The 27,520-nt window shown below is 50.4% G+C and overlaps 1 protein-coding gene across 1 annotated transcript; it reads right to left on the bottom strand.

The window, feature by feature from the left end:
* Nucleotides 1-468: 468 nt before the first annotated feature.
* On the bottom strand, nucleotides 469-23,554 carry NMNAT2 (nicotinamide nucleotide adenylyltransferase 2). The gene is made up of 11 exons (XM_058808747.1): nucleotides 23,417-23,554; nucleotides 9,025-9,113; nucleotides 8,243-8,310; nucleotides 7,510-7,588; nucleotides 6,361-6,490; nucleotides 5,655-5,735; nucleotides 5,499-5,543; nucleotides 4,615-4,691; nucleotides 3,247-3,348; nucleotides 2,947-3,014; nucleotides 469-2,824 (listed from the first exon to the last, which is right to left on the bottom strand). The coding sequence occupies exons 1-11, from the start codon at nucleotides 23,499-23,501 to the stop codon at nucleotides 2,722-2,724; spliced, it is 927 nt and encodes a 308-aa protein (XP_058664730.1). The 5' UTR covers nucleotides 23,502-23,554; the 3' UTR covers nucleotides 469-2,721.
* Between the last annotated feature and the right edge of the window lie 3,966 nt (nucleotides 23,555-27,520).

Below are 27,520 nucleotides of genomic sequence, written 5' to 3'. Positions count from 1 at the left end.
TGTTTTGTTTATTACATAATTTAAACATTTTGCTGATAAAGTATTTTTTGTCAATGACTGTTTTTTCATATAGCAACAGAAAAAAAGAAAAAAAAGGCTCCAAAACTTTTGACAAAGGTGAAATTGGTGGCATGGCAATTTCAACCCCTTCCCTCCCCCCTTTATTAATTTTCTTTTCCCAAAAGACGTTTGAAGTTCATTTCACTTTCAGCAAATTGACTGTTAAAAAGTGGCGGTTCAAAGACCAAAACCCACGAGCTTCTTCCCACACCTCTCCTGCACCCTGGACACCCCCATCCTCACCTCCCCAGCGGTCACATGGATCATCACAGATGATTATTTTCTTCCCATTCCCACCCAAAGACATTTTTCCAAATCAGTCCCAGAGCTGAAGGCCCCATTACAAACCCCCATCCCTCCCCCCATCCTGTGAGTTTTACTGAGCAGGTATGTGAAGGTAAGAGCAGAACAAACTCCTCATCCTCACCACAGCTAAGCTTCACCATCCCAACCACGTGGATCAGGAGGCCATGGCATTCCCAGGTCTCCTTCTGTGTACTGGAGGGAGGATCAGAGATGATGTTTGGACATTACTCTTTCTTCCTCCCTCTCCATTGTTAATTTTCTGTCTTTCCTCGGGGAAAACCCGCTGTCCTTGCTCCCACCTCAGAGGTGTTGCTCCCCAGGAGGTTCAGTCCCTCTGTGTGTTTTGGAGGTTGATTGCCATCACTGGGCTTGGAGCTAAGGAACACAGGGGAGATCTGGAAGGAGGAGAGGCTGCTGTCTGGGATAACTTGTGTGTTGGGGTGGGGAGGGAAGGGAGGCTGACAAACAGAATGTGGAGAGCAGCCCAGCGAGTAGCTGACACACCCTGGGTGTCTCAGGACACTCACAGGTGTCACTGCCAGGGGACATCAGTGGGGTGGTGATGGTGGTGACCTTGCTGAAGGCCTCCCTGGAGCGGAGTCCCCCACACCCTCACCACCTTCTCTGCTTTGGCATCTCCATATCTCCTCATCCTATGGGATATGTACTCAACTGCCTGGAGATACCAGAGCTGACACTGAGGGGCTCAGCTGCCACATTTAGAACAGTTCCCAAAGAAATCTCTCCATGCAGAGGGAAATCCCTGATAAGGAAACACCTCTTCTGGCCTTTGGGTGAGTCACATCACTTCTATCTTTCTGGGAAGGGCTGTGCATTCCTGAGAAGTTGTGAACTACTGCTCCTAATATCCTGTCTGCTGCAAGGACCCTGTGGGTTTCCTTGTTTGTCCAAAGTGGCTTGCTGTTCCAAGGATGCCAGCAGCACCCAGCAGGTCACCAAATTTAGCACAAAGTCCCACCTTGTGCTAAATTTGAGTTTTCTTGAGAGCTCCTTTATGGACTTTTAAGGGACAAAATAGAAGAATTTTCACATTTTTCCTTGAAAGACTCTGGAGGACTCTCAGCCACAGCAGAAGGACTGTACCCAAAGTGATCCAAGGTTACAGGGAGCAAAGGGAGAGGAGAAGGTGAGGGCCAGACCTTCCTGATGGCTGTGACCCTTCCCAGGAGCTGTTCAGAGTCCTTGTGCCCTAGGGATGATCTGCAGGACACGGCCCTGCTCGAGCAATCCTCCCCTCCACAAGACTCCAGTAACTGCTCTGCATTACCTGTCCTGCTTTCACTGTGAGCATCTCCTCTAGGATCCATCCCTGGCATCAGGGGGAGTACCACAGGAGCCTGGCTTGTCCCAAGGAATGTGCAAAGCAGCCATGGCTGGCTTGGGAGGGGCAGCTTATCGTGCATTTAATGAGCTCTTCAAGGAGAGGCAGAGAGTAGGAGTGGCAGGAGAAGATGGTTGGAGCAGAAATGGAGATCTGGAGGGTAGAGGATGGGGATGGACACAGCCAGGTTTGGGGTAAATTCTCACCAGAGGCTTTGGCTCACCACCTGCTTCTTTCTACTCTATAATTTCTTGGCCCCATGAAAGGCAGATCCCTTTCTAGGTTCTGTGGGATAGAGCATCACCCCAACTTCACTATCTTAGGGAGTGGCTTCAGTTCTTGCAGCTAGGGCAAGGTGAGATGTGACATTCTCTCCATAATGTTTCAGCAGCAGTGCTCACCAAGGCCTCTGCTGCCTTTTAGAAATGCCCTCTCCATGATTTTCAGGGGCAGGAGGAGGGTTTTTTTAGCTGGGTTGTCTCATGGCTGGCCTGAGGAGGTTTCCCCTGCCGTGGGGCACTGAGCTGGTTGTGTTACAACTGTCTGCTGCCAGCCAGGGTTTGGTTGGTCACTGGGCTGAGAGGCCCAAAGGGCTCACAGTAAAGTTGCTTAATTAAAAAAAAAAAAAAAAAATCCACCCAGATTTATTGAGCTTAGGTTGTGTAAGATGATGCAGAATAGGCAGCCCCTGCCCTGAGCATGCTGGGAAGATGGACTGAGGGGACCATTTCCCAGGGACATTCTGGGAGCACACGGAGCACGTCGCTCCCTGAGCAGCCCCCGTCCCTCCCCATGCACACAGGGCAGGGCAGTGCCCCAGAGCAAGAGACCAAACCATTCCCTGGACAGGGCTGCACAACAGAGTGTTGGTGCTGGGGGTGAGGGGCAGACATGGGCAGGAGGCCATGGGATGGGGGACAGATGGAGACACTGAGAGAGAGAGAGAGAGAGGGGTGATGCAGAGCTGCAGGCACGCGGGACACGGGGCTGTCTCGCTGCGAGGGCTCGGGCTCTTAGCCAGAGGCGTTGATGTACAGCTGGCTCTTGAGGATGTAGTCAATGACAGGCTGGCAGAGGTAATCCACAACGTGTCCATCCCCGTGCTGCAGGGCCAGTCTGGGCGTGTGGGGAGACAGAAAGGTGTCAGAGCCCACTTGGGTGGGTCAGGTGTCCCTGCAAATGGAGGGGCTGGCTGGGGACACCCTGCTCTGTAGTGGGAGTAGCCCAGCTTCACTCACCTGCTTTTGGTGGAGCTGACAACTGACATGGGGTGGTTTGAGTCATCCTTCACCACCAGGATGTTGTTCTGCAGGGGTAACAGGAAAAGAGGAGTGAAGGGATGGCTTGAAAGCAGATATCTGCTGCTCCAGCCTCCCCACCCTGCTGTGTGGTGACCCCATTGCTCATCCCATCCACCAGCCGAGAGCACCTGACCCTGAGATGCTTTGTGTCCCATGACAAAACTGTCTCCCTGGGTGAAGAGAGACCGAGAGTCCTCTCTCAGCCCTCCCTGGGCACACGTGCACCCTCTGACTCACTTTGTACTTGCGGAGGATGGAGGAGTGGTTCATGATCCGCTCGGGGTCGGCTCCGTCCCGCGGCACCACCACGATCCCAAACTCCCCGACAATCACCTCCATCTGCCAGCAACACAAAGTGTGGAGAGCTTCAGAGCCACCCCATGCAAAACCTCCCACTGCCTGCCAACCCCACCCTGCCCTGAGAAAGCTGGACCATGGTCTGAAGGGAGATGGGGAGTGACTTTGAGGCTATGTCACTGGCCTTGGCAGAAACATGGAGTTGTGCAGGCAAGTGGTCGGCACTAGATCAAATAAAAGGCACAGGGTTAAATCCTACTAGTAGACATTGAGGTGAGGCTTTGAGGAGAACTTGTGGCAGAAGGAGGTGGCAGCAGAAGAGGTTGCCCAAGGTGAATGTGATCTCTGCCTGGCTGGAAGGGTTCATGAGCAGGATGGATGTATTGGTCCTGACAGAGGTCTGGGAGGATTGCTTTTCCAAACTTGTTTGGCCAAATTTGCTGCTGCATGAGGAGCACTCATAGTGCTCACACTTCTCTCAGATGAGACAAATCAGGCTCATCCAAAAGAACTTTGGGTCAGCAAATTCAGGCAGCAGGAGTCTATGAGGAGGTGCTGCTGCAGAAAACATCTTCTGCCTGTGCTTTGATGTCATTTCTGCATCCTTTGTGCTGGGCTCAGGGCTTGGCTCAGCTCATTTCAGTTTTTTCAGCCCTTCAAAGGAGATGCCCGCTGCCCAAATGCTTTAAAAAGTTAAGGATTGAAGATGTGCTAACTGATTTTTGAAGGCTGAGAAGTTCAAGGAGGGAGGTTTGTGTTGAGTGCCTGATTTCAGGGAGGAGCTGGGGAGCCCTCACAGCCAGCATGGCTCCAACCAGGAGCAGCAGGCGGGGCAGCAGCCCAGGGCTGGTGTTCTCCCATGAAAATACAGCTTCTTCCAGCAAGGAACAACAGTGAAACATGTTGATTTGCCTCTAAATATGTTTAATTCCTAACATCTGAACCACTCCTGTAAATACCTTATTTCCTACCTGCACACCTCACTCTGCTGGGATTGGCAGATACTGGCTTGATACTGGCCCCTTCCAAGGGACAAGGAGTGGGAGCACAGCCTTTGAAGTGCCTTGGGATGGGCTTACCCTCCACCCCAAGTGACATCCTCTGCATTAACAGGGTGCAGGGCTTGGGGCCATGGAAGCCCTGTGGAAATGTGTAGGGGAGATGACAGTCAGGGTAGGGATGGAGGAGGCAGTGGAGATGGTGGGCACAGCTCCTGTCATCCCAAGGGACCTGGTGGCTCCCAGGAGCCCTGGCTGTGGGAGGCAGAGTAGGAGGAGCATGGAGGGGTGCCTGGCAGTGGTGACTCACGTCTGCCTCGTTCCAGAGGCCAGGGATGCAGAAGGACTCCAGCAGGTCGCTGCCACAGAGCAGCAAGATGCGCAGCTCTGGAAAAGACAGGAGAGAAGCCCAGAGGTGGGAGCACAAGAGGCTGAAGGAACTCCCTCCTCCCCCACCCAACTTTGAGGGTTGGCTTTGCAGCTCAGTGAGAAAATTGTGCTGTGGGAACTTTTCTGCTCTGACAGGCCCATAAAGATTAATTTCTTTGCACAACTGCCCGACAAAAGCCATAACCCCCCAACCGCCCCACCCAAGAGGGATGAGAAAAGGTGGCTGCATGGGAAAATGCCTCCCTATTTGGCATTCCCAGGTGGCCAAAGCCTTTAGACTCTACATGGTGCCAGTGCTAGGATGGCTGTAGTCCCAGGCTGTGCCTGAAAAGGGTCACAAAACCACTGGTAAAGTCCCCATGCAGAGCTCTGGGTGATGTCTGGTGGGGCTAAAACCCTAAAAGCCTTCAGAGCAAGGGGCGCCGTGGCTGGTCAGGCAGCCAAAATCTCTCCTGCTGCTGCTGTGTGAAGCTCTGCAGGGCTGCAGGCAGTGTGGGCATGGGGTGACACCACCATGGGAGGCCGAGTTTGATGGCACTTGAGGGGACTGTCAGGACAGGGTGCCATGGCAGCTCTGTGCCAGTGCTGGGAGCTGTGTCCCCAGCACTCCCTTATGTCAGGCTGCTGTCTGTCATGGGACTAGGCTCATCCCAGTTGGAGCTGTTTCTGTGGCATCCCTGAGCCCCAGTAGCTGGCACCAAGGTGGGATGATGCTGTGTCTGCCAGAGCTGCCATGCAGATGCCCCCAAGCCATGCAGCACTCACCCAGGAGTAGGAGCAAGGTGGAGAGATGTGTGCACTTACCAATTTCCTCATATCTCATCACTGTCCCCAGGTTGGCATTCTCATCTGAGAAAGGGCAGCAAAAGAGAGGTGCTGGTGCCCAGCCTGGAAGAGGGCTTGGGAGGAAGGGAGGGGAGGGGGTCTCTAGAGGAGATGCTGGACCTTCCCTCTACGTACCCACAAAGGTGAAGCGCTCCATGGGTGGGCGGACGCAGCAAATCCGGCTCAGGCTTTCTCCCACCTTCCCCAAGATCTTTGCTAAAGGGCAAGAAGGAAAATTAATGGGAAGGAGGCTGTGTCATTAACCCTTCCACATGCTTCAGCCACCCTGGTTCTGCAAAATGCTCCTGTGCCTGGGTGTGCAACTACTCCCAGCATCTCCCAGCACCTCCTCTCATGGTCTTAACTCCCAGGAGTGCTCCACTGTGCCTTGAAGGGACCAGCTAGGCAGCTAAAAGCATGAATAAAATCATAGGATGTAAATTTTAATGGGATTTAAGTAGTGTTCCCTCTTCTCAGCTAATACCTTTATGGTGCACATCCCTCTGACTTGTAGGGATTCCCACTGCATCATCTCTCCTGCCAGTTCATCCCTTGGTACCAGGTAACCTTTCCTTTTGTAGGTTTCACCGCCTAGACATCATCCAGCTGAAGTCCAAGGAGATTTCACAGCCATTTTAAGCTGTTCTTGGCTTCTGCCCTTGCTGTGCTGGATGCTGACTCCTGCATCACAGCCCTGCCCCACCCTGGACTTGCTGCACCAAGACTGATGAGACACCTGTCCAAAATTAAGGTGATGGAGCATTGTTCTAATATTTGGCAGCCCAGGCTGGGAGGTGGGGGTAAGCAGCCACCCCTGTGTGCCCTGTGCCACCCCACCCACCTGCAGTGGGCTTGCTGGAGACACTGTTGTTGTTCTGGTAGATGTTTTGCGACGACTCGTTCTGGGGCTGCCCGATCACAGGGGTGATGGAGGGCGTGTTGACATTGGACAGGATGCAGCCAGTCACTCTCTGCAATCAGGGAAGGATGTAATTGGAACAGTGTCTTCACCCCAGCAACCTCACAAAACCTTTCTGGCCCTCTCACCCCTGGTTCAAGTTTACCTTTGGTGACAGGCACATCCCAGCTCACTTTAGGGTGCCCAGTCCCATCTGACCTCACCAAATGGGCCTGGGGCTATCAGGACCCTGTGGATAGACTGTGACTTGTGTTTAAGTCACAAGCTTTTTGTGTGGCCTAGCAAGGAGCATGCATGTTCTCTTCTGCTCCACCCATCCCTGCAGGGAAAGGAAGGTATCACCAGCAACTCCCTGGCTTCAGCACCACAGTGCCTGGATGCACTGGACATCCTGCTGGGCTGGCTAGTGCCACTCCTGTGCCTCCTGTCTGGGCTGTCTTTGAGCTTGTACAATGCTCTTTCATCCATTTCCTGTCTTTGCTTTTCTTCCTATATCTGAGTGTACCAGCAGCTCTGCTACCCCTGTCACCCAAGGGCAGACACTTTCCTCCTTGGCTTTCAGCACTGCCTGAACTTTTCCTCCTGGGGCTGTGCTCCCTGGGGACTTCCCAGATGCTGAATTTTCCTGTCAGGTCTCTTTTTCAGGTTTATACAGCAGTTCTGGCTCAGCTGGTGAGCGGGGAGGCCCCTCCACCCCTCCCTCCCTCCCTCCCTCAGGGAGGAGGAAGCAGGGTGTCACTAATGATGTGCCCACCCCTGCTTTGAGTCTGCCTTAAGCCCTGCTGCCCTCCTGGTGCTGCTGGGTCCAGGATGGCTGCTGGCTCCAGCTGGAGGGCTCCATTTCCTTCTGCATCAGGGCCCAGACCTCAGAGCAGCTGTGACAGTCTCACCCCTTCCAGGTCAGGATCTCTCTGTGTTCCTGCAAGACTTCTCACTGTCAGTCTCTGATGTGTTTCTTCTCTCTGTCAGTCTCTGGTGTTTTGGCTGTTGATGGCCCTGAGCTGGGGAAGGGCACCCCCACCCCTGCACTGTCCCCATGCCCTCACCCTGGTGCACCCATGGCTGCCTCACCTTCATCAGGTCGCGGTGGTGCTCCAGCACGCTGCAGGTGGTCTGCCAGGTGTCCTGGTAGCACTCCCAGGGGTCCACCCTGCCAGAAGCACAGCAAGGCAACAGTGCAGCTCATGGCCACTGCCTGGACCTCCTGCCCATGCCCCCTCCTCCCCACATGGCTGGCCAATGCAGTGCCATGAGCAGCCATCATCAATCCCTCAGCCCCGGCATGGACCATGTCCTTTCTCCAGCCCCTCTCCACAGTGATCCCTAACAGCTCTGGAGAGCTGAATGTGTGCCTGGTCATCTTTCCATGCTTGGTACGCAACTAACCAGCTTTTTTTGGGTTTTGATGTGAGTATGTGTGTCATAACCCTCTTTCTGAGGGCAGCCCAAGATGCTTCTGGTGTCCCTTCAACCACCAGATGCCCCATGGCAGTGCTGGGAAGGTGAAAGTCTGCAGGCTGGTGCTACGAGTGAGCTGAGTGACATTGGGTATCACCCAGACACCCCAGGCTCAGTTAGGGCTTGAATGACTCCCCAGATCCTGAAGGGTGGTGTAACCCTCCTTGTCTGTTCTCTGCTGGACCGGGAGAGGAAGGTCTCTGATGTTTGGGCTGGGAGGAAATTCATCCTGGAGCTGTGCCAGCTGGTGGCATCTCCACTGTGCATGCAGGACTTTGTGCCCAGGGTGCAGGGAAGGGGCAGGGGCTGTGGTGGGTGCCATGGCAGTGCCAGCTGTGCCACCCACCTGATCCAGTCGGAGGACTGCACAGCCAGCTGGCACATGGTCAGGCGGTGCCGGCTGGAGACCAGCCCCTGCGCGAGAAGGGAAGGAAGAACGCTCATGAAGCCTTGTGCTCTGGCCAGCCTGGGCTTGCAAACCCTTCTGGGGCAGAACATCAGGCTCAGTCGTGTGGGACAGGCCAGAAGGATTCCTTCCTGCCCACAGAAGTTTATTTAAGCTCCTGTTTGCTGGAGGGGAGGAGTCTCTGTTGGGCTCAGCCCTGGCTACGTGCTGAGGTGGGGAGATTTGCTCAGCAGCACCACTCCCAGACCTGTGCTCCAAAGGGGCCAGCCTGAGGGGGTGATTTCTTGATGAAATTCCTCCACCTTTCAGGAGACAAGTGAGCTCACCACTCCTAATTTGACAAGTGCTCCTAAAGGCCACTCATAATTGCATAATTTTGATATCCCCTCCTCCCCCCAAAAAAAAACCCTAACCCTAACAATTTACTTTGAAATAATTAAAACTAAAAAACCCCCACCAACCCCCACCTAAGGCATCACCATCACTACTGTTTTGGATGGACTGTTTCTCTTTGCTGCCTAGTACTTTGGCTCATTTTAGGGTCTCACTGCAGTTTCTATCTAAACAATGAGAGGTTTCATCCTCTCCCTTCTCTCTGAGACTTTCCCAAGGTCAGGAGCTGCCCCAGGCAGAAGAGGGCCATGAGGGGACCACGGGTCAGGCAGTGCTGCCCAGTGCTCAGCCCTAATTTTGGAGGCAAAGAGGACATGGGGACAGCTCACCGTTTTCCCATAGGAGTCGTGCACGGGTGACACGATGCCGCCGATGACGATGAAGCGTCCGGTCTTGTGCAGGTAATCCCGGGCTCGCTCTGGAGAGGGGACAAGGACAAGGATGGAGGGGGTTTATCAGGACCCACTGAGCCCTGCAACACCAGCCATGGCCCAGCCAGTCCCTCACAGCCACACAGCTGCTCCATCCCTCCCTGGCCTGTGTCAGCCCCATGTGCTGCCCATGTCCCAGCACCGTGTGCCACCCATGTCCCAGCTGTCCTAAGAGACGTTCAGTTTCAGGCTGGTATTTACCTAAAGGTGACATTTGAGGATAAAAGTGCTGGTGACAAATTGCCAAACCCACCTGGTCTGCTACATATCTACCCCAGCTATTGAGACAGTACCAAGGAAAAAGAAGATAAGGAAGGTAAGAGCAAAAAGGCAGATAAGATTGATGAGCCATTAGACAGATATTTTTTTTCTTCAAGATCTATAAAATATTTTGGATTTGCAAATAAAAGGAGCATTTCTGGAATGGAGGTGGTGATTTCAGGATCCATCAGCAATCCCAAGATGTCACTGTGCATCACATCCTTCAGACACTGAATTCAGTGTCTGGCACTGCCCTAGGGGATGATGAGGGGTCCTTCCTGAAGGGTGGGTGTTCCCAGGGGGGCAGTGATTGCTACATCCCTGGAAGCATCCAAGGCCAGGTTGGATGGGGCTTGAAGCAACCTGGGTTAGTGGAACACATCCCTGCCCATGGCAGGGGCTGGAATGGGATGAGTTTAAGGTCCCTTTCAACCCAAACCATTCCAGGATTCTAAGTCACTTAGGCAATTTTTTTTTCCAAATTTTGAAATTTCTGCTAGGGAATTTTATTCAGTTGCTGTCAGTTAAAAGTAAATTAAGGAAATATAATTGCCATGGACCTTTTTTTCCCCCTCGAGGGCATTGAGCAGCCTCAGGCCTCTGTGACAGCCTGTGGGAAATTTGCCAGCCTTAATATAACCTTTTCCTCAGACTCACCTGAAATCCTCACTCTGGCTGCCTTCCCAGCTCTTGTGCTTTGGACACACCAGCCTCCAGAGAGGGAAAAATGGGCTTAAATCATTTGATTGGTGCAGGGAGTAAAATCTGATTGCCTGAATTGGATGCACCAAAATTATCCTTCGTGCCCTCAAAATCCCATGAGAGCACATGCAGCAAAACACAGTATGCTTGGGTTTGGTTTTTTTGCACAGGTAGGGAGAAGTGAAGATTGATGGCTCAGCATTTACCTTTTTATCATAATGCAAATTAAAATGCAAATTAAAAGAAAAAGGAAATTCCCTAACAAAAAAGATGCCGTTGAGTTTTAAATGAACACATCCTTTCATTATTTTCTGATTTGCCCTGACTTGATTTTCCTTGACAAAGGAAGATTAAAAACCACTGATCTGTCCCTCTTATGTCCCCTTTATGAAGTTCATCTTTCAGGGGAGCTGAACTCTTGACATGTAAACTCTGTTTCAAGCTCTCTAGGGTGGCTGATGGTATTAATCTGCTCTGAGTTCTTGGTGGCAAAAGCCAAAGGTTTTCCCTGGTTTACCAATATCTCAAGGTCTGTATTTAAACAGCCTGGCACCCTCTCCACATCTTCAGGCAATGTGGCCCTTGCTGCTGGCAGGTCCTCTCAGCTCCAGCTTCCAGCATACACCACACATGTACTACCACCTTCTGCCTCAACAGAACATTTCTTCTGGTGAAAACAGGCCCTGGAACAGGATGCCCAGAGAAGCTTTGGATTCCTCATGCTTGGAAGTGTCCAAGGCCAGGTAAGCAGGGGTTTGGAGCAATTGGCTCTAGTGAAAGGTGTCCCTGAGGGGCTGCTGATGGCCTTGCAGCACTCAGGGAGGCTCTGCTGCTGGCAGGAAAGGGATGCTGCTGCTCTGTACTGCCATCAAAACTGCTCATTTGGGTTTTAACCTGCGCAATCTGTAAAAATGAGACTGCTTTCTAAGTTGGCATCGGCATTTCCAAGAGTATGTTGTCTACCTCAGAAACACCACATATAATTTCAATATGCAGGGGAAGTATTTGGGCAAATGAGGGCTAAGAAGCAGCAGTACAGTGTAGGGAATGGGAACACCTTCTGGTTCTCTCTTGCCCCTAACTTTCCATTCCTCCTGTCCTCTGTCACAGCTCCCCATCCCTTCCCCAGCCCACTTCTTGCCTGTTGATTACCTGTGATGTCCAGAGATTACACCAGACCACAGAAACCCCCTCCAGTATTTTCATTTTCTACGAGCACTTTATATCCTGCCCCATCAATGCAAGGATGTCAGCCTGTAAATGCAGAGCCCATTCCTTGTCTGCAGTAAAATGTCTGCAATGCTCCAGGCAGCCTCCCTGGCTTTCAGACATTGGTGACATAAATAAACCCGGGGTGGTGGCTCTGCCAAGACATGCATTAGCCCCCTGGCAGGCTCCTTGTGGCATGGGAGGCTTTCAGCCATGGCTCTGTGCCTGGCAGCTGCTGGATGGCCACAGCCTGGCTGTGCTGGGCAGGGAGGGGACAGGGGTGACACTTGCACCCATCCCAGCACTGGTGACACTTTCCTGCTTTCCCAGCCCAGCTTGGCTTGCCTGCCCTGCAAATGCCCTTCAGGTATTTTCATCTCTGCTGCTTTCCTGAGGGACAAAGATAGGGAAAGACCAGTCAGAGGATATGCTCCAGGGCTACAAAACTGAAAAGTGATGACTCTTTGGTTTGAATGAAAAAATAGCATTCCACTTGCCCAATAGGAAATCAGTCCTTATTTAAGAGATGTGACTTTTTGGAGGTTCTCACTGAGTATATTTAATCACAATGTTTGAGCTCCTCTGGCAGTGCTCCATCACCTAAACTGACATTACTGAAATCAAATATTCCTCATGTTCAATTTTTCAAGGTGTAATTTCAGATTGTATTTGCTTTGCCTTTGTACCTGGTTCATCTGCACCCCTAAGCCTTCCTTTTTTCTATTTTTTTTTTCTCCTTACAGAGTAAAGCCACAGGCCAGCTCTGATTTATGCCCTTCCCCCAGAGGGGATTGAAGCTGCAGCTTGCTCACACTGTGCCAGCTCTCTGAAAACACACACAAGGTAGCAGGGAGGCAAGAAAGCTCTGCACAGCCTTCATTGCATGGCCCTGAGAGTTGGGACACAGAAGTTGCACAGCCACAGGTGATGGAAAAGGCAAAACCATCTCCCAAGTGTCTCATTTTTATTTTCAGCAATTTGGCCTCTGACAACCTTGGGCAGGAGGTGGGACATGGCCATTAAAATCCCTTCTTCTGCAGGAGAGAGTGACCCAGATATGCCAGCACACTTTGTTTTATTCTCAGCTAGCAGCACTTGCAGGACCTAAATGGTGCTTCCAGAGCTCAGTGTGGGCAAGGAGCCAGCAGTTACTCTCAGTCTAATTGAATGATGTGTATGTATATAGATATATATAGATATATTTTTTAAAAAAGCCCTCTCTGAATGCCAAATCAGGGATGTATTCATCAGAGGTGTCCTCCTCCCAGAGCCCAGCTCTCCTGCCTAGCCCAGAGCCTTGTTCTGGGTCCCAAGCAGTGTCCTCACACACTGTCAGGTCTTGGCTAGTGCTGGGAACACTATTGGCATCTCCCTTCCCTGGGCTCCCAGAAGAAACATTTCTACCAGAGCAAGCCCTGGCTGCTCTTCAGGAGAGGTCTCTCCTTTGGGAAGAAGCAGGAGACTGATTCTCCACCGTGGGGTTGGCCCTTCCCAAGGCAAACCTGGGGAGATCCTCGTGTCCCACTGACCCAAATAACCTGTCCTGCCTCGTGCTCAGTGCCTCCTAGACAATTTCAGTCAGATCCTCAGGAGAATTCTAGCTGGCAGAAAAATCCCATTAAGCCCCCTAATGATTTTTTAAAATATATTAATCTCTCAGCTAATTGCTCTGTTACACTTTCCCCCAGCCCATTAGTCCATAGCTGTACCCAGGCACTGTGGAAATAACAAATATGGGAAGGGCTTTGTAGGCACACAGTGTGTGGTGATTGTGAGTGGGGCTGGCCCAGCCTCATCCCCAGTGGGTGCAGCTGTGAGCAGCAGGTGAGCAGCACTGACAGCAACGAGCCATGGAGTGCCCAGGGGCACTGAGCAGCCACCAAAGGGAACAGAGGGCACACAGGGGCAGGGCACCAACAGGAGGGGATAAAAGGCTGGGCTGGAGAACAAGAAGCTTGAAGACTTCTCAAGTGGTAAGATTTTACTCTACATGGGTTGAAGCTTTCTGAAATTGTATGGTGATATTCTGTGTACCATGGCGTCTCCACTGTGGCATGTGCTGTGACAGGGCTTCAGGTGCTGCTGTACATCAGCTTTATCAGCTTTCCATAAGCACAAAAAAAGCACTGGCCACCAAATGCCTCAAGATTTGTGGTGGAAGAGGAGGCTGTGAAAGGCCCTGAGAGGTGATGCTGCAGGACCTGACCCTGCCAGCCCACCCAGGTCCCCACCAGTGTCCAGCTCAGAGCCACACAAGTGATGACTAATGAGACTCATGCTATCACCATCTGTTGATCACTCCTGGCTTCAAGCAGAAAGGTACAACTAGGTGTTTAAAACTAACTAACTAAAAATAATAAAAGTAGGAGACTGAGTCACATTAAGCTGATCTAGAAACAGCAGAACATTTCCGGGAGCCCCAGCTAGATGGGGCCTGGGCAGGGGACCTGGCTCGTCCCAGAGGATCTGGGTTTCCTCTTTGAAGCTGTAGAGGGACAACCTCTTTGATATAATTGAAATTGAAAGTGAAGACATCCTATTTTTCCCTCTTTTATTAGAAGTGGAGTATTGCAAGTGTCAGTGTGCCTGAGAAGTTACACAGGAGTCCAGGAAGGAGAGCTCTCAGGCCCTAGAGCTTGAGAAGGAGCATCTGAGGAAAAGCATGGCAGAACAACCCTGGCCAAGGTGCTTTTCCCTCCTGTAGCTGCTACTCCTGCTGCTGTGGAGTGGGAGGGAGCAGGCAATGCCCATCAGGTGAGCAACATAAGGAGGAGTACAAGGAGCTGCTTCTTGAGTTGAAGTGCCACCAGCTCCTCAAGACAGGGACTGATCCTGCTTTTCTGTGATCGGTACAGTGCTGCCACTCTCTCCACTTGCACAGAGAAGCAATGTAACTTATTCCTTGGAGATCTCCACTCTGGTATCACAGGGAGAGCAGGAACGTTCTCACACCCTGCTGGATCTCACCTGAGGCGTGGGCAGCCAAGTGGGTGGATGTTAAACACCTCCATGAGGTGTTCAGCACCTGGGTATCTCAGAGGTCTTGGGGCTAAAGAGGTAAGGCAAAGCATCTAATGGGGTAAAAGTAACTCTTACCAGATAGTGGGATGGGGCTTGGAGCAGCCTGCTCTAGGGAATGGTGTTGTAACAAAATGATCTTTAAGGTCTCTGCCAAACCATTCAGTGATTCTAAATTTGGATGACGAAGAGGCCTTCACCTAAAGAAGGTTTTTTGAGCTGTCTTCTGCAGGACAGCACTGAAACAACCTGCTTAGAAGCCCTTGGAGAAGGATTAAGCATCTCTAGGTAAGATGATTTTTTTTGTATATGTTGAATTGAAGTGGAAAGTGAAAGGTCATGTACATTTCCCTGTCTGGTGCATCACCTGTCACCCCACCCAGCAAAAGGGTAGCAGCAAAAGGCAAGGTTTTCACTATTCTGCCATGGTTTTATATGTCAGTTTAGTCAAAATGTGGATAGAACATCCAAAATAGGACAGGCACCTTAATGTACATCCCTGGAGAGGTCCCAGTCCCCATCTCACTCAGGGAAAATTGGTGTCACACAGTGCCTTTAAAAAAATGAAAGGGAACTAAAACCCCAACAGATTTTCACACTTGTTTTCCAGTGCCCTAATTTCCCTGAGGAAGCACTGTGTTTGTTTTCATTTCCAAGCTGTTGTAGCACATCAAAGGCAGAGCTTTTTACGTCCTGGCGTGTGTGGTGCTGCTCCTTTGGGCTGACACGTGGCAGGATCACAATCCCACCAGGAGCAGAGGATTTATGGTTCCCAATTCCCCACGTAGCAGGGATGAGGAGCCTTTGTCCAGCAGCTCTTGGGCTGCCTCCACATGGAGCTGACCCCTGTTTGTCTGACCCAGGGCTTGCCTTTGCTGGCAGGGTGTCTGAGGATGCTGACCTTGTGTGGGATCTGTGTGGGCTGAACCAGGACTGTGCAGGCAGGAAACATCCCAGCTACAGAGGGGCAGAAAGGCTGGGGGATGCTGGTCAGGGTGTGGGGTGACAGAGCCATGGTAGGATTTCAGGCTCAAGGTGACACTAGAGGGATGTCACATCCCTGTTACTGCAGCTGTGTAGCAGTGAAACCCTGTCTCTTTGCAGAGTCATTCCCAAGACCCCATTTTCCCCAAAAAGAAACATCAGCCATGTCTGTGCACAAAGCAAAGGTGCCAGAAGCATAGTTACGTGTTTAAGCATCCCCAACCCAGCTTGTCCTGGGAAAAGTGGATTTTCTGCTTTCCCTTGCCAATGAACCACAGAGAAACGTCATCTCCTCAGGGAAGGCTTAAGCTCAATTAGGGGCTGTTGGATTTTCAGTGAAAATAGAAACCTTTGTGTAGCAGGGGCTGTGCAAGTTCTTCCTTGCCTGGCTCGGAGATGGGTTCTCCACCTATCCCATGGGGGCTGCCTGTGCCTCTTATTCCAGCCCTGAAACAGACTGATCTCAGTTAATCTGCTCCTGGGGCAGGCCCTACAGTGGCTTTTGAACATGCATATTTCTGAAGAATCTAGGCTTTTGTGTTCCCAAATATTGATTTAGCAAATTTCTGCTGCTATGATCAAGATACATCCAGTGGCTCAGGATTACTGAAGAAAACTAGTTGATGCTGAAAAGAGGGAGGGGGGAAAAGTGTTTTTGAGCCAGGTTGCCTTTTCTAGCAACAATAGTGTTTCAGTGGAATGAGAGCTCGTGCCTTGAGTACTATTGACTGTCTCCACACATGGCATCTGAAAATCTCTCCCTGCTTGGCTGGGCACTGGTGGCATCATGGAAGTGCTTGGACTGAGGGGTTATAAATACCAGAGAGGGCATGCTCATGCCCAAATCCAGAGGTGCCCTGGCTTTTTCTCTATCTTATGCTGATTTCTCAGTCCTCAGAGGTTGTTGGGTCTTCCCAGAGCTGCTCTGGGCTCCCTGGTCCCAGGTGGAGGTTGAGGTTAGGGTTAGGATTAAGGGTGGAGGTACTTGTGCTAGACTTCAACACAGGTGAATTTCCTTGGCTCAGAGGGCCTCTTGCAGCCTCCCAGCCTTGCTGCCAGAAGGGATTTTGGGAGCCAAAGCGTTCAGAGGTGAGGATGCCCATTTTTGGGTCCGTTGCCACTCAGATGCAGGCAGATCAGCACAGTCATGACCCACTCCTACCCTGGTCCCCATCCCTGGGGTGCTTGCCCCACAGCAGCCTGGCAGCAGAAGGATGTGATCCTCCCACTGCACCACTCAAGCAGTTAAATGAGCTGCCCAAGGTTACATGAGAGATGTGGGCTGCTGGTGTTTAGCATGCAGCTAATTGATACCTTGGCACTGCACAGGCTGATGTTAAAAAGCATCAGAGAAGGCAGTGCAGGGGGTGAGAGCATCACAGTGAGTGCAAATGGTTTTAAAATAGAAGCAGAGCCCCTGTTTCCTTCTTGAATGAGGTTGTAGGACTGAATTTCTCACTGCCAGGTTTGTTTATAGTCGGTGGAATAAAAGAAGGTATGTGGCACATTTTGGGAGGTGGCATTATCATGGAGCCAATGTGATGTCTCAGAGACTGTAATAAATACTGCTAAATATTTAATAGCTTATAAATGTTTAAAAGAATCCCTGAATAGTTATTGATGGAGTTTAGTCTCATGCTCAGGAAAACTCACTCTGGGTTATGAAGAAGAGATGCAGGAAGCTGATGACAAAGGCTGTAAAAAATGACTCTGTATGGCGTGCAGTGATGGGAATGTGACATCAGCTGATATAAAACGTTCCCCAGAAGAGCCATGGGTGCTGCTCTGCCCTCCCAGCAGAGCAGTTTCAGTGTGTTTGGGGCGAGTGGTGGGTGTGGAGGTGTGCTGTGACCCAGCCCCTGGCACAAGGGCAGGGCTGGCAGTGTCGCTGTCCCGCTGATCCAGGGACACTTGGGCAGGGCACAGCTCACCTTCCCAGCCCCCCGTACCGAGGGGAGGGTAGGGCTGCTCGCTGAGATTGCAGCGGCTCGGGTGTCAGTGGGAGCTCCTCTGCTCTCTTACAGAGGGATGAGCGGGGATGCAGCAGCTCCCCGTGTCTGACACATCACCCCGGCTGTTCTGAGATCTGCCCTGGCTCTGCCCTGCTCAAGCCATCCCCACTGCGCTCAGCCGCTGCTGCTGAGCTCCAAAGCTGCTCATCCAGGCTCTCCCTGTCCGTCTGTCCGTCCTCCCGGAGCCGCACGGCACCTCTCCTCCATCCATCGATCTCTCCTGCTCATTACTCGTTCCCATTTCAGCACAGGAGGAAATGGAGCCACGAGGCAGCCTCACAGGGCCCCACTTCTTACTCGTGCTGCAGACAGCAAAGTCTCTCCCAAGCTCCTGAGAAGCTTTTGTTAGATGGAGAGGGAAGGAATTTTGCTCCTGGACATTTGCAGATGCATTGTTATTGAAGCAAAGGGGAAAGGGTAAAGCTGTCACACTGCTCAGGCATTTCTCCCAGCTCTGTCCCAGGCAGTGACGCTCTCATTAAACTGCTCTGCAGTCCAGTCATCTCAATCAAGTAAGAAAAAATGATGCTTGAAATTCAGGACATTAAGACAATACATCATTAACAAAAGCCTCAGCTCCTGCCTCTTCATCCCTCTTTACTTAGGGAACGCCATCCTTTCATCTCAAATCCCTTGCTCTGGGATGCAGCAGCCCTCAGTGCTGCTCTTCTACAAGGATTGCAGTGCACAATCAAAGAGCAGCCCGCTGAGATTTTTAATTGCTCGAGTTTTCTTAAGAACCAAGCAAGAGGGTTTTATGTTTGATAGCAGAGTCCTCTTTCATTGTTTTCCACCAGAAATGTTTTTTACCCAGCTGTTGGTTGGGATATTAACTCTCTTCAACAACAGATGCACATAGGACCTAAGGAAAATTTAGTTAGACAAAAAGGAAAGAGCAGTGGGGATTTGCTGACTTTCAGGATTCAGGCTATTTACTGGCAGTGTTCTTCTGTGCAAGTCCAGGTCCTGGGCACTGCTTGAAATGAGGCAGGTGGGGAAACTCCATGGTCAAACACATTTAAAATATCTGAGGTAACAAAACTCCCTGTCATGAATGACATCTCACAAATCTCTTCCTCCCAAAGAAGCTGATCTGGAGCAACCCATCACCCCACAAATCCACATGCAGGAGATGAGGCAGTATGGATACAGGCAGATGATACAGGTTTGATTAGAATCCTCTATTTGCCATCAAGTGCTTCATAGTACCCAAAAACTAGCTGTTAAAAAGCCAAATACCTGTGACTAAGTCAGATAATGTCCCATTTTTTGGTAGGGTTACCCAACCTGCTGCCTCTGAGACCAGCTCTGAACATCCCCATGGACCCCAAACTCCACCTTGCTGGACTTTGTGGGCACTGTGCATCCAGAAGGGAGGGAGGAAGGCTGAAATTTCCCTCTGCAAGAGCAGGGAGGCCCCAGTGAAGCCCTGCTGCTTGCAGGCTGATAAGCAGAGGTGGAAAGGAGAATCGAGGGGTCATCCAGTCCCTGAAGATGAAGCTGTTCTTAGAGGTGGGTAGAAATAAAACTGTGGTTGATGAGCAAGACTTTGTGAGTGAAGCCAGAAGTTTGTACATGAAAAGAATGGATTGTGAAGAATTTCAGAACTTTTAAAAGACAAGGAAAAAAAAAGTCTAAAATGCCAAAATAGAGGGTGTGGGCAATTCCAGAGGGACCTTTTCTTCTACAATTGAAGAAAAATCAGTTAAAGAAAATAGAGAGGAAAAAAGTCAGTATCAAAACACAGCATGGTGTTTGACCAGATACCATTTCACTCCACCAAAATCCTCATTTCAGTTTGAAGAAATCATCAGAACAATCCTCCAATTCTCACATATCCATCGGATGGTACAAGCCCTTCCCACTGCAGAACCTACAAAGAAACTACTCTCAGCACCTTCCTTCCAAATCCAGTTAATTTTTGGCTCTATCTCCAACTCTGAAACACTATGACAGAGAACCTGGAGCCTCTGACCTTGTCTGGTGATGCCTTTAATCCCAGCTTTTTACCCAAGGCCATCTTCAAAATGAACTATATTTTTTTGAATTGAAAAATTTTCTTTCTACTTTGCTCTGCAGAGCTGCCTTTTGGTTTTGAAGCTCTGGACACAGTTGTGTTATGGCTCCTTGAGCTTGGGACCACATGGGGAAGTGATTTAATTGTCAAAGCAAGCACGAGCTTGCTGTCTGGCAGAGTGCCAGCATGGGCTGTGCTGTGTGAGGAGAGCTGCATGGATTAGGTTTTGCTTTTGACGTTGGTGCCTTGGCTTTTGTCCTTTGGGTGGCATTGCTTGCACGGGAAGGGAGGAGGAGGCAAACTGAGAGGAGGCCAAGATGGAGAAGAAGCGCTTCAGCCAGCAGATACCACTGCTGGGTGTCTGTGCCACTGAGTGTGCCCCAGTGCTTTGTGCTGAGACCCAAAATCAGCGTGGGGATGTCTCAGGGGTTCCCCTCCTGAGCTGGCTGCAGGGCAGGGGGATAAGCAGCAGCCCATGCTCAGTGCTCCTCTGAGTGGCAGCAAGAAAGGAAAGTGAGCATCCTGGGGTTGGTGTGTACTGGCGGAGGTGAGCAGGTGGGCTCCTTGCATCCAACAGTGGTGGGGTTTTATGTGGCTTTAATGAAGGACTTTGTTCAGAATCTTTTTTTCTTCTTTGATTTGGCTCTGCTTTTTCTTCTCCATACCTCCTTAGGTTATACATGGAGTTTCATTTTGTGTTAAAGGCCACCAATGTTTGTGTCAAGTTTTGGAAACAACCTTTGCCCTCTCTGTCCTTCCATCTTTCCTGCCCACCACAGAAACATCCCAAACTTTTTCTCATAGCCACAGAAAGCTGGAAAATACAACTGACATTTGTGATTCAGAACCCTCTCAAAGCACAGCTGACACCACAAATAACTCGGAGTGTTTTCAGGACTATGTGGGCGTTTGTCTCGACCCCTTGGTAGGGATGGCTGTACATGACTGTGTCACCTACTTTTTTGTTATATGTCATATATCTTAGGCAAAGTATTAATTTATATGTATGATATTCATTTTGTATACACAGTTACGATTCAGCCTCATTTGGGGAGCCCCAGTGACCCAGAATTTTAACTGGCAGATGAAGCAGGGAGCTCTGTTGCAGTAAGTTCAGCTGCTCACGAGGTTCAGCAGTGGGATGCAGTTGCAGATTTGGGGTTGTAAGAAGAATCCCAGCTTTCTGAAATCCCAAGGATGAGTCTTAAATTCATATGACTGATGGAAAGAATAACTCAATGAGAATCTTTCCCCCACTAGAAGAGACTTCCACATAATTAACTAATCCCCTATTCAGGCAAAAATCCTATGGGAAAAGGTTGGGTTTTGGTCTGAATAAAACATGGTAAAATCCACACTGAGAAAAACGATGGCTGACATAAAATGGTGTGCTTACAGTGACATACCTGAGCAAATATTGTACTTCCTTTTGGCTTAATTAGTGCCATGTGTTAAAAAGATAAATTGTCTTTCTCTATGTTAAGCAAAAAATCCTCCTATTAGGTCCTCAAAGCCCAAATATTTGTCTGAATGACAAAGGCAATATTTTTGCCCAAATTCAGCTGTTTGAAATGCATCATTTACAGGATAGAGCACTGTTTTGGTTGGACTCTATAGTGCAGAGCTAGAAGAGTAACACAGATTTTGGTTGAGATTCCCATGGCTTCACAGGATTACTCTTTTTTAGGGGAGAAGTGTTCCTCAAACAAAAATGATGATGGATTTAGAAGCTGAATTCTGTGTCCTTTCCTCATGGGAGTCTCCTTTGTCCCTATCAGGTATCTCAAGTATTGTATTCCAGGAGCTCTACAGGACACATGCATCAAAAAATTCAACATCAAACCACCCTTTTTTAGCTAAAACCTGTCTTCCTGAAAGATGTCTGAGTATTTATTTACAGCCTTCATGTGACAGAGGATCCACCAGGTGCCCAGGTACTTTCTCATACTACTTGATTACCCTCACTCAAACCCACACAACAGATTTGTAGTTTGAAGTGTTGTGGGGTCCAATCTTGGCATCTCACCCGTACTTATTCTGCTGAGCGAAGTTGCTCACTTTCATCACATATCACATATCCCTCCCCTAAGCATAGGGCAGGGATATGTGATACCCCTCAACATATTTAAGGATGGATCTAGGCTGAGCCTCCCTAGTCTCCTGCCACGAAGCCTGGCTTCCAAAACTAATGTAATTCCTCTCACTGTTCCTCAGAGAAGGGTTTTGCTAATGCTGTACATGAAAATAATGCAACCTTTCTTCTTCTGCCTGATATTCCCCTGCTCATATCTACAAGGGTCACATTTGCTGCTTTATTTACAGCACCACACAGAGTTTGCATTCAGTGGGTTGTGCACAATCCCCTCTCAGTCCTTGACACCACTGCTGTTTGCAGAAGACATTTGCCTTTTGTTTATCTTTGAAGTGTGTTCTTCCCCGCTGGACATATGACTTTGCCTTTGACTCTGCTGTTGAACAAGCCCTTTTCATCAAACAACCAGAGTTAGGCAGCACAACTGACTCATTTCCAGCAGGAATTGCTATTCTGCCCACTTCGGGGCCATGGCCACTTTTTGCCATCAGGGATTATATATTTTCTTTCACATCTTTGATAAAGATTCTGAAGAGTACTGAGTAAAAAGAAAATCTTACTGCGAGTCTATAAGAACATGCACTGCATACTAATATCTCACTGATCCTTATTTTCTAAAATACATTTTGTTACTTGTTGTTAGTCCACTGAATAAGGGCCACATGGATATCTTCAGTGTTCCTTAATCAAAATAAGACTAAAGAAATTTTTTCATCAGTGTTGCTTCCATCAACCAAGTTCTTGTAATTTAATTTAATAATTGTTTTTATTTTTAAATAGTTCCTCTTGATCCTGGTTGGCAAATTCTTTTTGCTTAGGGGATAGGATATATATATTTATAAAATTTCAACCATATTGGTGCCCAGGCCTACATTTTGCTGGCACTTATGAAATGGAATAACAATGTGATCCTTTGCATCTAGAAAACCAACATTTTCAAACCTGATGTGCAACTGATTATGTTCTACAAAACCAAGGTTTTATGCAGAAATACCCCAAGCTGATTTCAAGTATTTTTATATAGTTTATATATTTAGAAACTTATATACAGCTTTTAGAAACCCCAGGGGTGCTTCTCCACTGGTAGCACACGACCTTCAGTATCTGCTTCCCAGGCTCAAATCTCCAATCAGACATAAAGGATGAATCCTGTCTCTGCACTCTGGAGTGGTCTGCAGTGGACACTTCCCAGGACTCCTCCCCGGCCAAGGGAGCCTCTGTTTGCATTGGGATTTCCGGGCATTTTGAGCTTTACCGAAACAGTATCTATGGCATGTCAGACCGCCTTTGATGGAGACTGCCCTCCCTCTCTCCCTCCTTCCCTCCCTCTTGTCTTGCCAGGCTGTAGCGGTGATTCCAGCATCCCTATCCTCTGTATCATCACAGGGATGCTCGATAATATCCATCATCTCACACAAACATTTTCCATTCCTTCGACCTAGTATCAATCTGATGGTTGACTACTCCAATATCTCCATTAAGTGCCAGTATTTTTGTTGACTTTTGTACCTGGCTGTGGCTGCTTGGTTCCATCTCCTCCCTGGTCAGAGGAAATGGAAGTGCTGCAGCGGCTGCAGTCTCGCAGACCCGAGGACGGAGCAGCAGCGGGCAAACAGCGCCAGGACCGACCCCGGGGGCTGCGGCCCGGGAGCGGGAGACTGTGAGTGCAGAGGGGGGACCCCGCCATGCCAGGGGACAGCCCCACAGGGCTGGGGACAGCTGCCAGGGATGGCCAGCGGGTTCGGGAGGCCCCGGCGCTCCCCGCCCGCGGCGCCTTCAGCACCACCCGCCGCGGACAGCGCCCGGGAGCGGAGCCGCGCTCGGAACGCGCCCCGAGCCCCGCAGCGGCCGCATCCGCACATCCCCGCATCCCACATCCCCACATCCGCATATCCCCACATCCAGACATCCGCACATCCACACCCGGGGGCAGCCCCCGGCGCTCCCCAGGCCTCCCCGCCCTCTCCAGCCCGCCCCGCCGCCGCGGCCACTGACCGAACATCTGGATGTGGCCCTTGGTGATGGGGTTGAAGCTGCCGCAGGCCAGCAGGATAACGTGGGTCTTGGTGGTCTCGGTCATGGTGCGGCCCTGCCCGGCCCCGCCGCGGTCTGAGGCTCGGTGCGGCTGCGGGAGGGAGGAGGGCGGGGGATGGAGCGGGGCCGGGCGGGAGCGGGGGCGGCGCCGCGGCTGCGGGAGGGGGCCGGGGCCGCCCCTCGGCAGCGCGGCCCCGCGGGGTCCCAGACACGCGTGTGTGTGTGTGTGTGTGTGTGTGGTGTCGAGCCACAGCCCGCGGGGACAGCGGCACTCGGCCCGGCACAGCTCTCGGCCCGGCACAGCTGCGTCCGGGCACACACACAGGGATGGGCATGCATCCCTCACACCCACAGAGGCGCAGCAGGGACACGCCGGCATCCCCAGGACTGAGGAGATGGAACGGGAGGTTCAGCCTGCAGATGAGGAGGCTGAAAGGTGACCTTATCACGCCCTGCAACTCCCCAAAAAAAGAGTGTAACCAGGTGGGGGGGTCAGTGTTTTCTCCAGGGAGCCAGCAACAGGACAGGGAGACATAGTCCTAGGCCAACAGACATCAGGAGGAATTTCTTCACAGAAAGGATGATTAGACATTGGAATGGGCTGCCCAGAGAGGTGGTAGAGTCACTGTTCCTGGAGGTGTTTTAGGAAAGGCCAGACGTGGCACTTAATGCCATGATGTAGTTGACAAGGTGGCAATTAGTCATAGATTGGACTTGATGACCTCAGAGGTCTTTTCCAGCCCGATTCTGTGATCTGCACAACTCAGTGCTCATGAGCAGCTACCTGTGTTCCCCCTGCTGCTCCAGTCCCAGCACAACATTGCTGCAGCACCCTTTTCTGGGGTTCTACAGGGAAAATAACTCGTGGGCTTCAGCTTCACCCAACACATCAATTTCATTGCCTGAAAGAGACCAACATTAAATAGATGCCATACATTCACCAAAAACCAGACTTTACTGCAAGGCAAACTGGTACCAGACTACCCAGCTGTCTAATTCTCTAAATGTCTCATTTTTAGGACTGCAGCATTGTTGTTCTTCACTAAAGAAGATCCTTGCCCTGAGCAAGGGCCAGCAGAGCCCTCTCTGCCTAGAGACACTAAGAAGAGCTGCATGCAGCTGCCTTCAGCCTCTTCCTGAAGGCTGTCCTGGCCTTATCTCTGGCTCCTACACATAGATTTTCCACTCAGCAGGGAGTTTTTTGCCACCAACAGGTCTCCCTTGCTACCTTCATCTGTCTTCCTCCTCTGTCCTTAAGAGGACACTCCCCAGGCATTAATTTCTGCCTTCTCATGGCAGAGGCTTTTAGCCCTACCCACAGCACTGTGTGTTTCTCCATGTCCTGCTAAGATTAATTATTAACAGTGTTTTGCTCAAAAACTTTTTCCCTCCCAGCTCAGCCAGGTGCTGGGATACTCATCAATCTGAGTGATATGAAGGAGCAAGACTGCTAGGGAATGAACCTAGGAAATGGGTGTTCCTCTCCTGCACATTCCCACTCAGGATGGTGTCCTACTTCCTTCCCTTTGGGGTGGTACAACTGCCCTGATATGAAATATGGGGTGTGCCCTTTATGAGAAGATTCTTCATTGATTCCTTTTATATAGAAGAGGCTGAAGTTGAGGTGAGACAGCTGAATTTTTTGTTAATGCTGACCCCATTCCCTGCCAATTTTGCACAGGGAATTTTCCAGGGGAGCATGTTTTCCCTTCTGCAGCTTATACAACCTGCAGCTGTAGGAGCATTAAGCGCTGCTGTTGCAGAAGGCACAAGTGGACAAAACTGCTGGTGGCCAAGTTCTCCCACTGCCTGGTGATGGCAAACACATCCCACTAGTCCTGACAGCTCCTGCCATGCAGCTGAATTCTCTGCCTGCTTTGTTTCACACTGAGAGTTTGACCTTAAACACCAGTGAAAGATCAAGATCACCTGACCCCATGTAGGTTACGCACTGCCTGGCCATGGTGGGGACAAGGTGGAACCCAGCACTGCCAGGCCATGTGAGGATGAGCTCTGGGCAGCCTGTGGCAGAGTCTGTAGCTCTTCCCTGGCTTTCCTGCTGGATGGTGAGTGATGTGGTAAATCAGCTGTCACTTAGCAACGCTGCCGGCTGGGGAGCGGCGCCAGGTTTTGGTGCGGGAGGGACGCCTGCAAGGCTGTGCAGTGCTTATTTCACCTTTTCCCCTCAGTGCTTTCCACCCCAGCATGTATTTCCTTTCACTTGCTGCTTTCCCCAAACATGTGGGTGCAGGTTTCCCATGGCTGAAGACAGCAGCCCCAGCTGCAGGAGCCATATGTCCCCTGCCAGCCTCCCTGGGGTTGTTGTGCAGCGCTGGAGCACCCTGAGACCCCCGGTGGATTTGAGCTCCAGCCCAGCCCGTGGTGGCGAGCAGCCATCTGCCACCTGCAGAGCTGGCACAGCAGGACACAGAGGGGGCAGAAGGGTGATTAGCTGGGGAAGAAAACAGCATGGACAAACACAGGGACCTGCCTACACAGGAAACTCATATCAGCACTTCAAAATCGTTGCCAATGGGACTTGAGTCCTGTTAAGCACACCTGAAACATGGCCTGTGGCTCACACCAAGGGCATTTCTGCGCATGGATTTGTCCAACTCTACACCATCTGCACAGCCAGGCCTCCAGAGCAGGGGGCCATGCACCAGAAGGGAGGAAGATCATGGCTGTGTTCATGGGGTGAGGGATGGGAATTCCTCAGTTGTCCCAGCACTGCCTCTCACCTTGTCCCTCCTCTTGGGAGCAGGAACAGAAACCTTCCAGCTTAAGGCTTTTAAACTGACACTGTGCAAACTCTTCAAAAGAACTAAAAACTATCAGAGAAAAGGACAATTAGAGGGGCTTAAACCATTTGTGAAACCATCCTGGCACAGTTTGGAGCCTTTTCTGATAAGGGTTGAGAAGCAGATTCAGTTCTGCTTCCCACATGCCAGCCCTATGACTCTAAGAAATTTTTGTAATGCAACAATGCACTTTAAAAGATAAAAAAAGAGAGGCCTTTCCTTGAGAAGAAGCAAAAAATCTTGAATAAGGGAGTGCTCACCTGATGGCCCAGTTGGAATAAAACCCCTGGTTCCCACAAAGGCAGATATTTAGTTTATACCCATTTTTGAGATATAATCTGAACATATCTAGCCAAAACTCAGGCTTGCAAACCCAGCCCATGGGAGGGAAGGGATTTGCAAATATAAAGAAGCCAGACTGAGCTGGCAGATTGGGCCAGGCCAGACAGGCCAAGCTGACCCAGTTGCTAATGGAACAACAGCATAAATAAATGGAATAACAATAAATGAAATCACTCAGAGGTAGCTGCTTTGGTGGGAGCCTTGTTGAGATGGAGGGAGCTGCCAAACCCACGGTGACCAGGTCTGAGGCCACATGGGGTAGGACAGCCTGGCCCAAAGGGAGAAATCTTCCACTTTGGATGACCCATTGTAGGATCAGACACTCAAACAAGGAAGGAGTAAGCAAGACTGAAAAGCAGCCAGTGAAAGACATGACTTATAACTGAGGTTTGAAAACTTATGAGTAGACTGGGGAGCTCTTCTCAGGGCTTGGTTCCTCATGCACTGGAAGAAGATGATCAAAGAGTGCCATGAGATAAAGCTGGAGATCTATTGAGGTTGAGGACTGTGAGCTGACCCCAAGTGCTGTGCAGTGTTTCTGGGACACTGTGCTGACATTCCAGGCAATCTCCTGGGGAAGGTCAGCCTGGGAACTGACTTCTCTCTTGCCCACACACAGCAACACCAGCTGAGCACTGGCCACAATTATCTTGGCAGCCCTTTTAATGTTTCTGAGGTGACAGCTTGGATCAGTCTGTGCAGGTGGGATTGTGGCTGGGTTCCTGGGATGGGCAGTGAGGCCAAGGCACTCAGCATGGATACCTGGGAATGGCTGCTTGCTCTCTCCCTTCCAGAAGTGAGCTAGCTTTTAGTCAGTGTGAAAGGGCACTTCTGCTCAGAATGTGCAGCATTTATTCTCAAAAAATTAAAATGAAATTTGTTGCTTTATGAATTATAAGGATTAGAAAGAATTTCTCTAAGA

This window comes from Ammospiza caudacuta, chromosome 7 (genome assembly GCF_027887145.1).
Source record: "Ammospiza caudacuta isolate bAmmCau1 chromosome 7, bAmmCau1.pri, whole genome shotgun sequence".
NCBI lineage: Eukaryota > Metazoa > Chordata > Aves > Passeriformes > Passerellidae > Ammospiza > Ammospiza caudacuta.
Note: the sequence above shows the minus strand (reverse complement) of the source record. Positions and strands in the feature narration are given on the sequence as shown.

Bases quoted from the DNA above. Each gene is read 5' to 3' on its own strand.
- NMNAT2 (XM_058808747.1), bottom strand. From the start codon at position 23,501: ATGACCGAGACCACCAAGACCCACGTTATCCTGCTGGCCTGCGGCAGC. The intron at 8,311-9,024 runs GTGAGCTGTCCC...CTTCTCGCGCAG, and splicing joins ACGACTCCTATGGGAAAACG to GGGCTGGTCTCCAGCCGGCA. The intron at 5,736-6,360 runs GTGGGTGGGGTG...CTTGCCCTTTAG, and splicing joins CTCCAGCAAGCCCACTGCAG to CAAAGATCTTGGGGAAGGTG.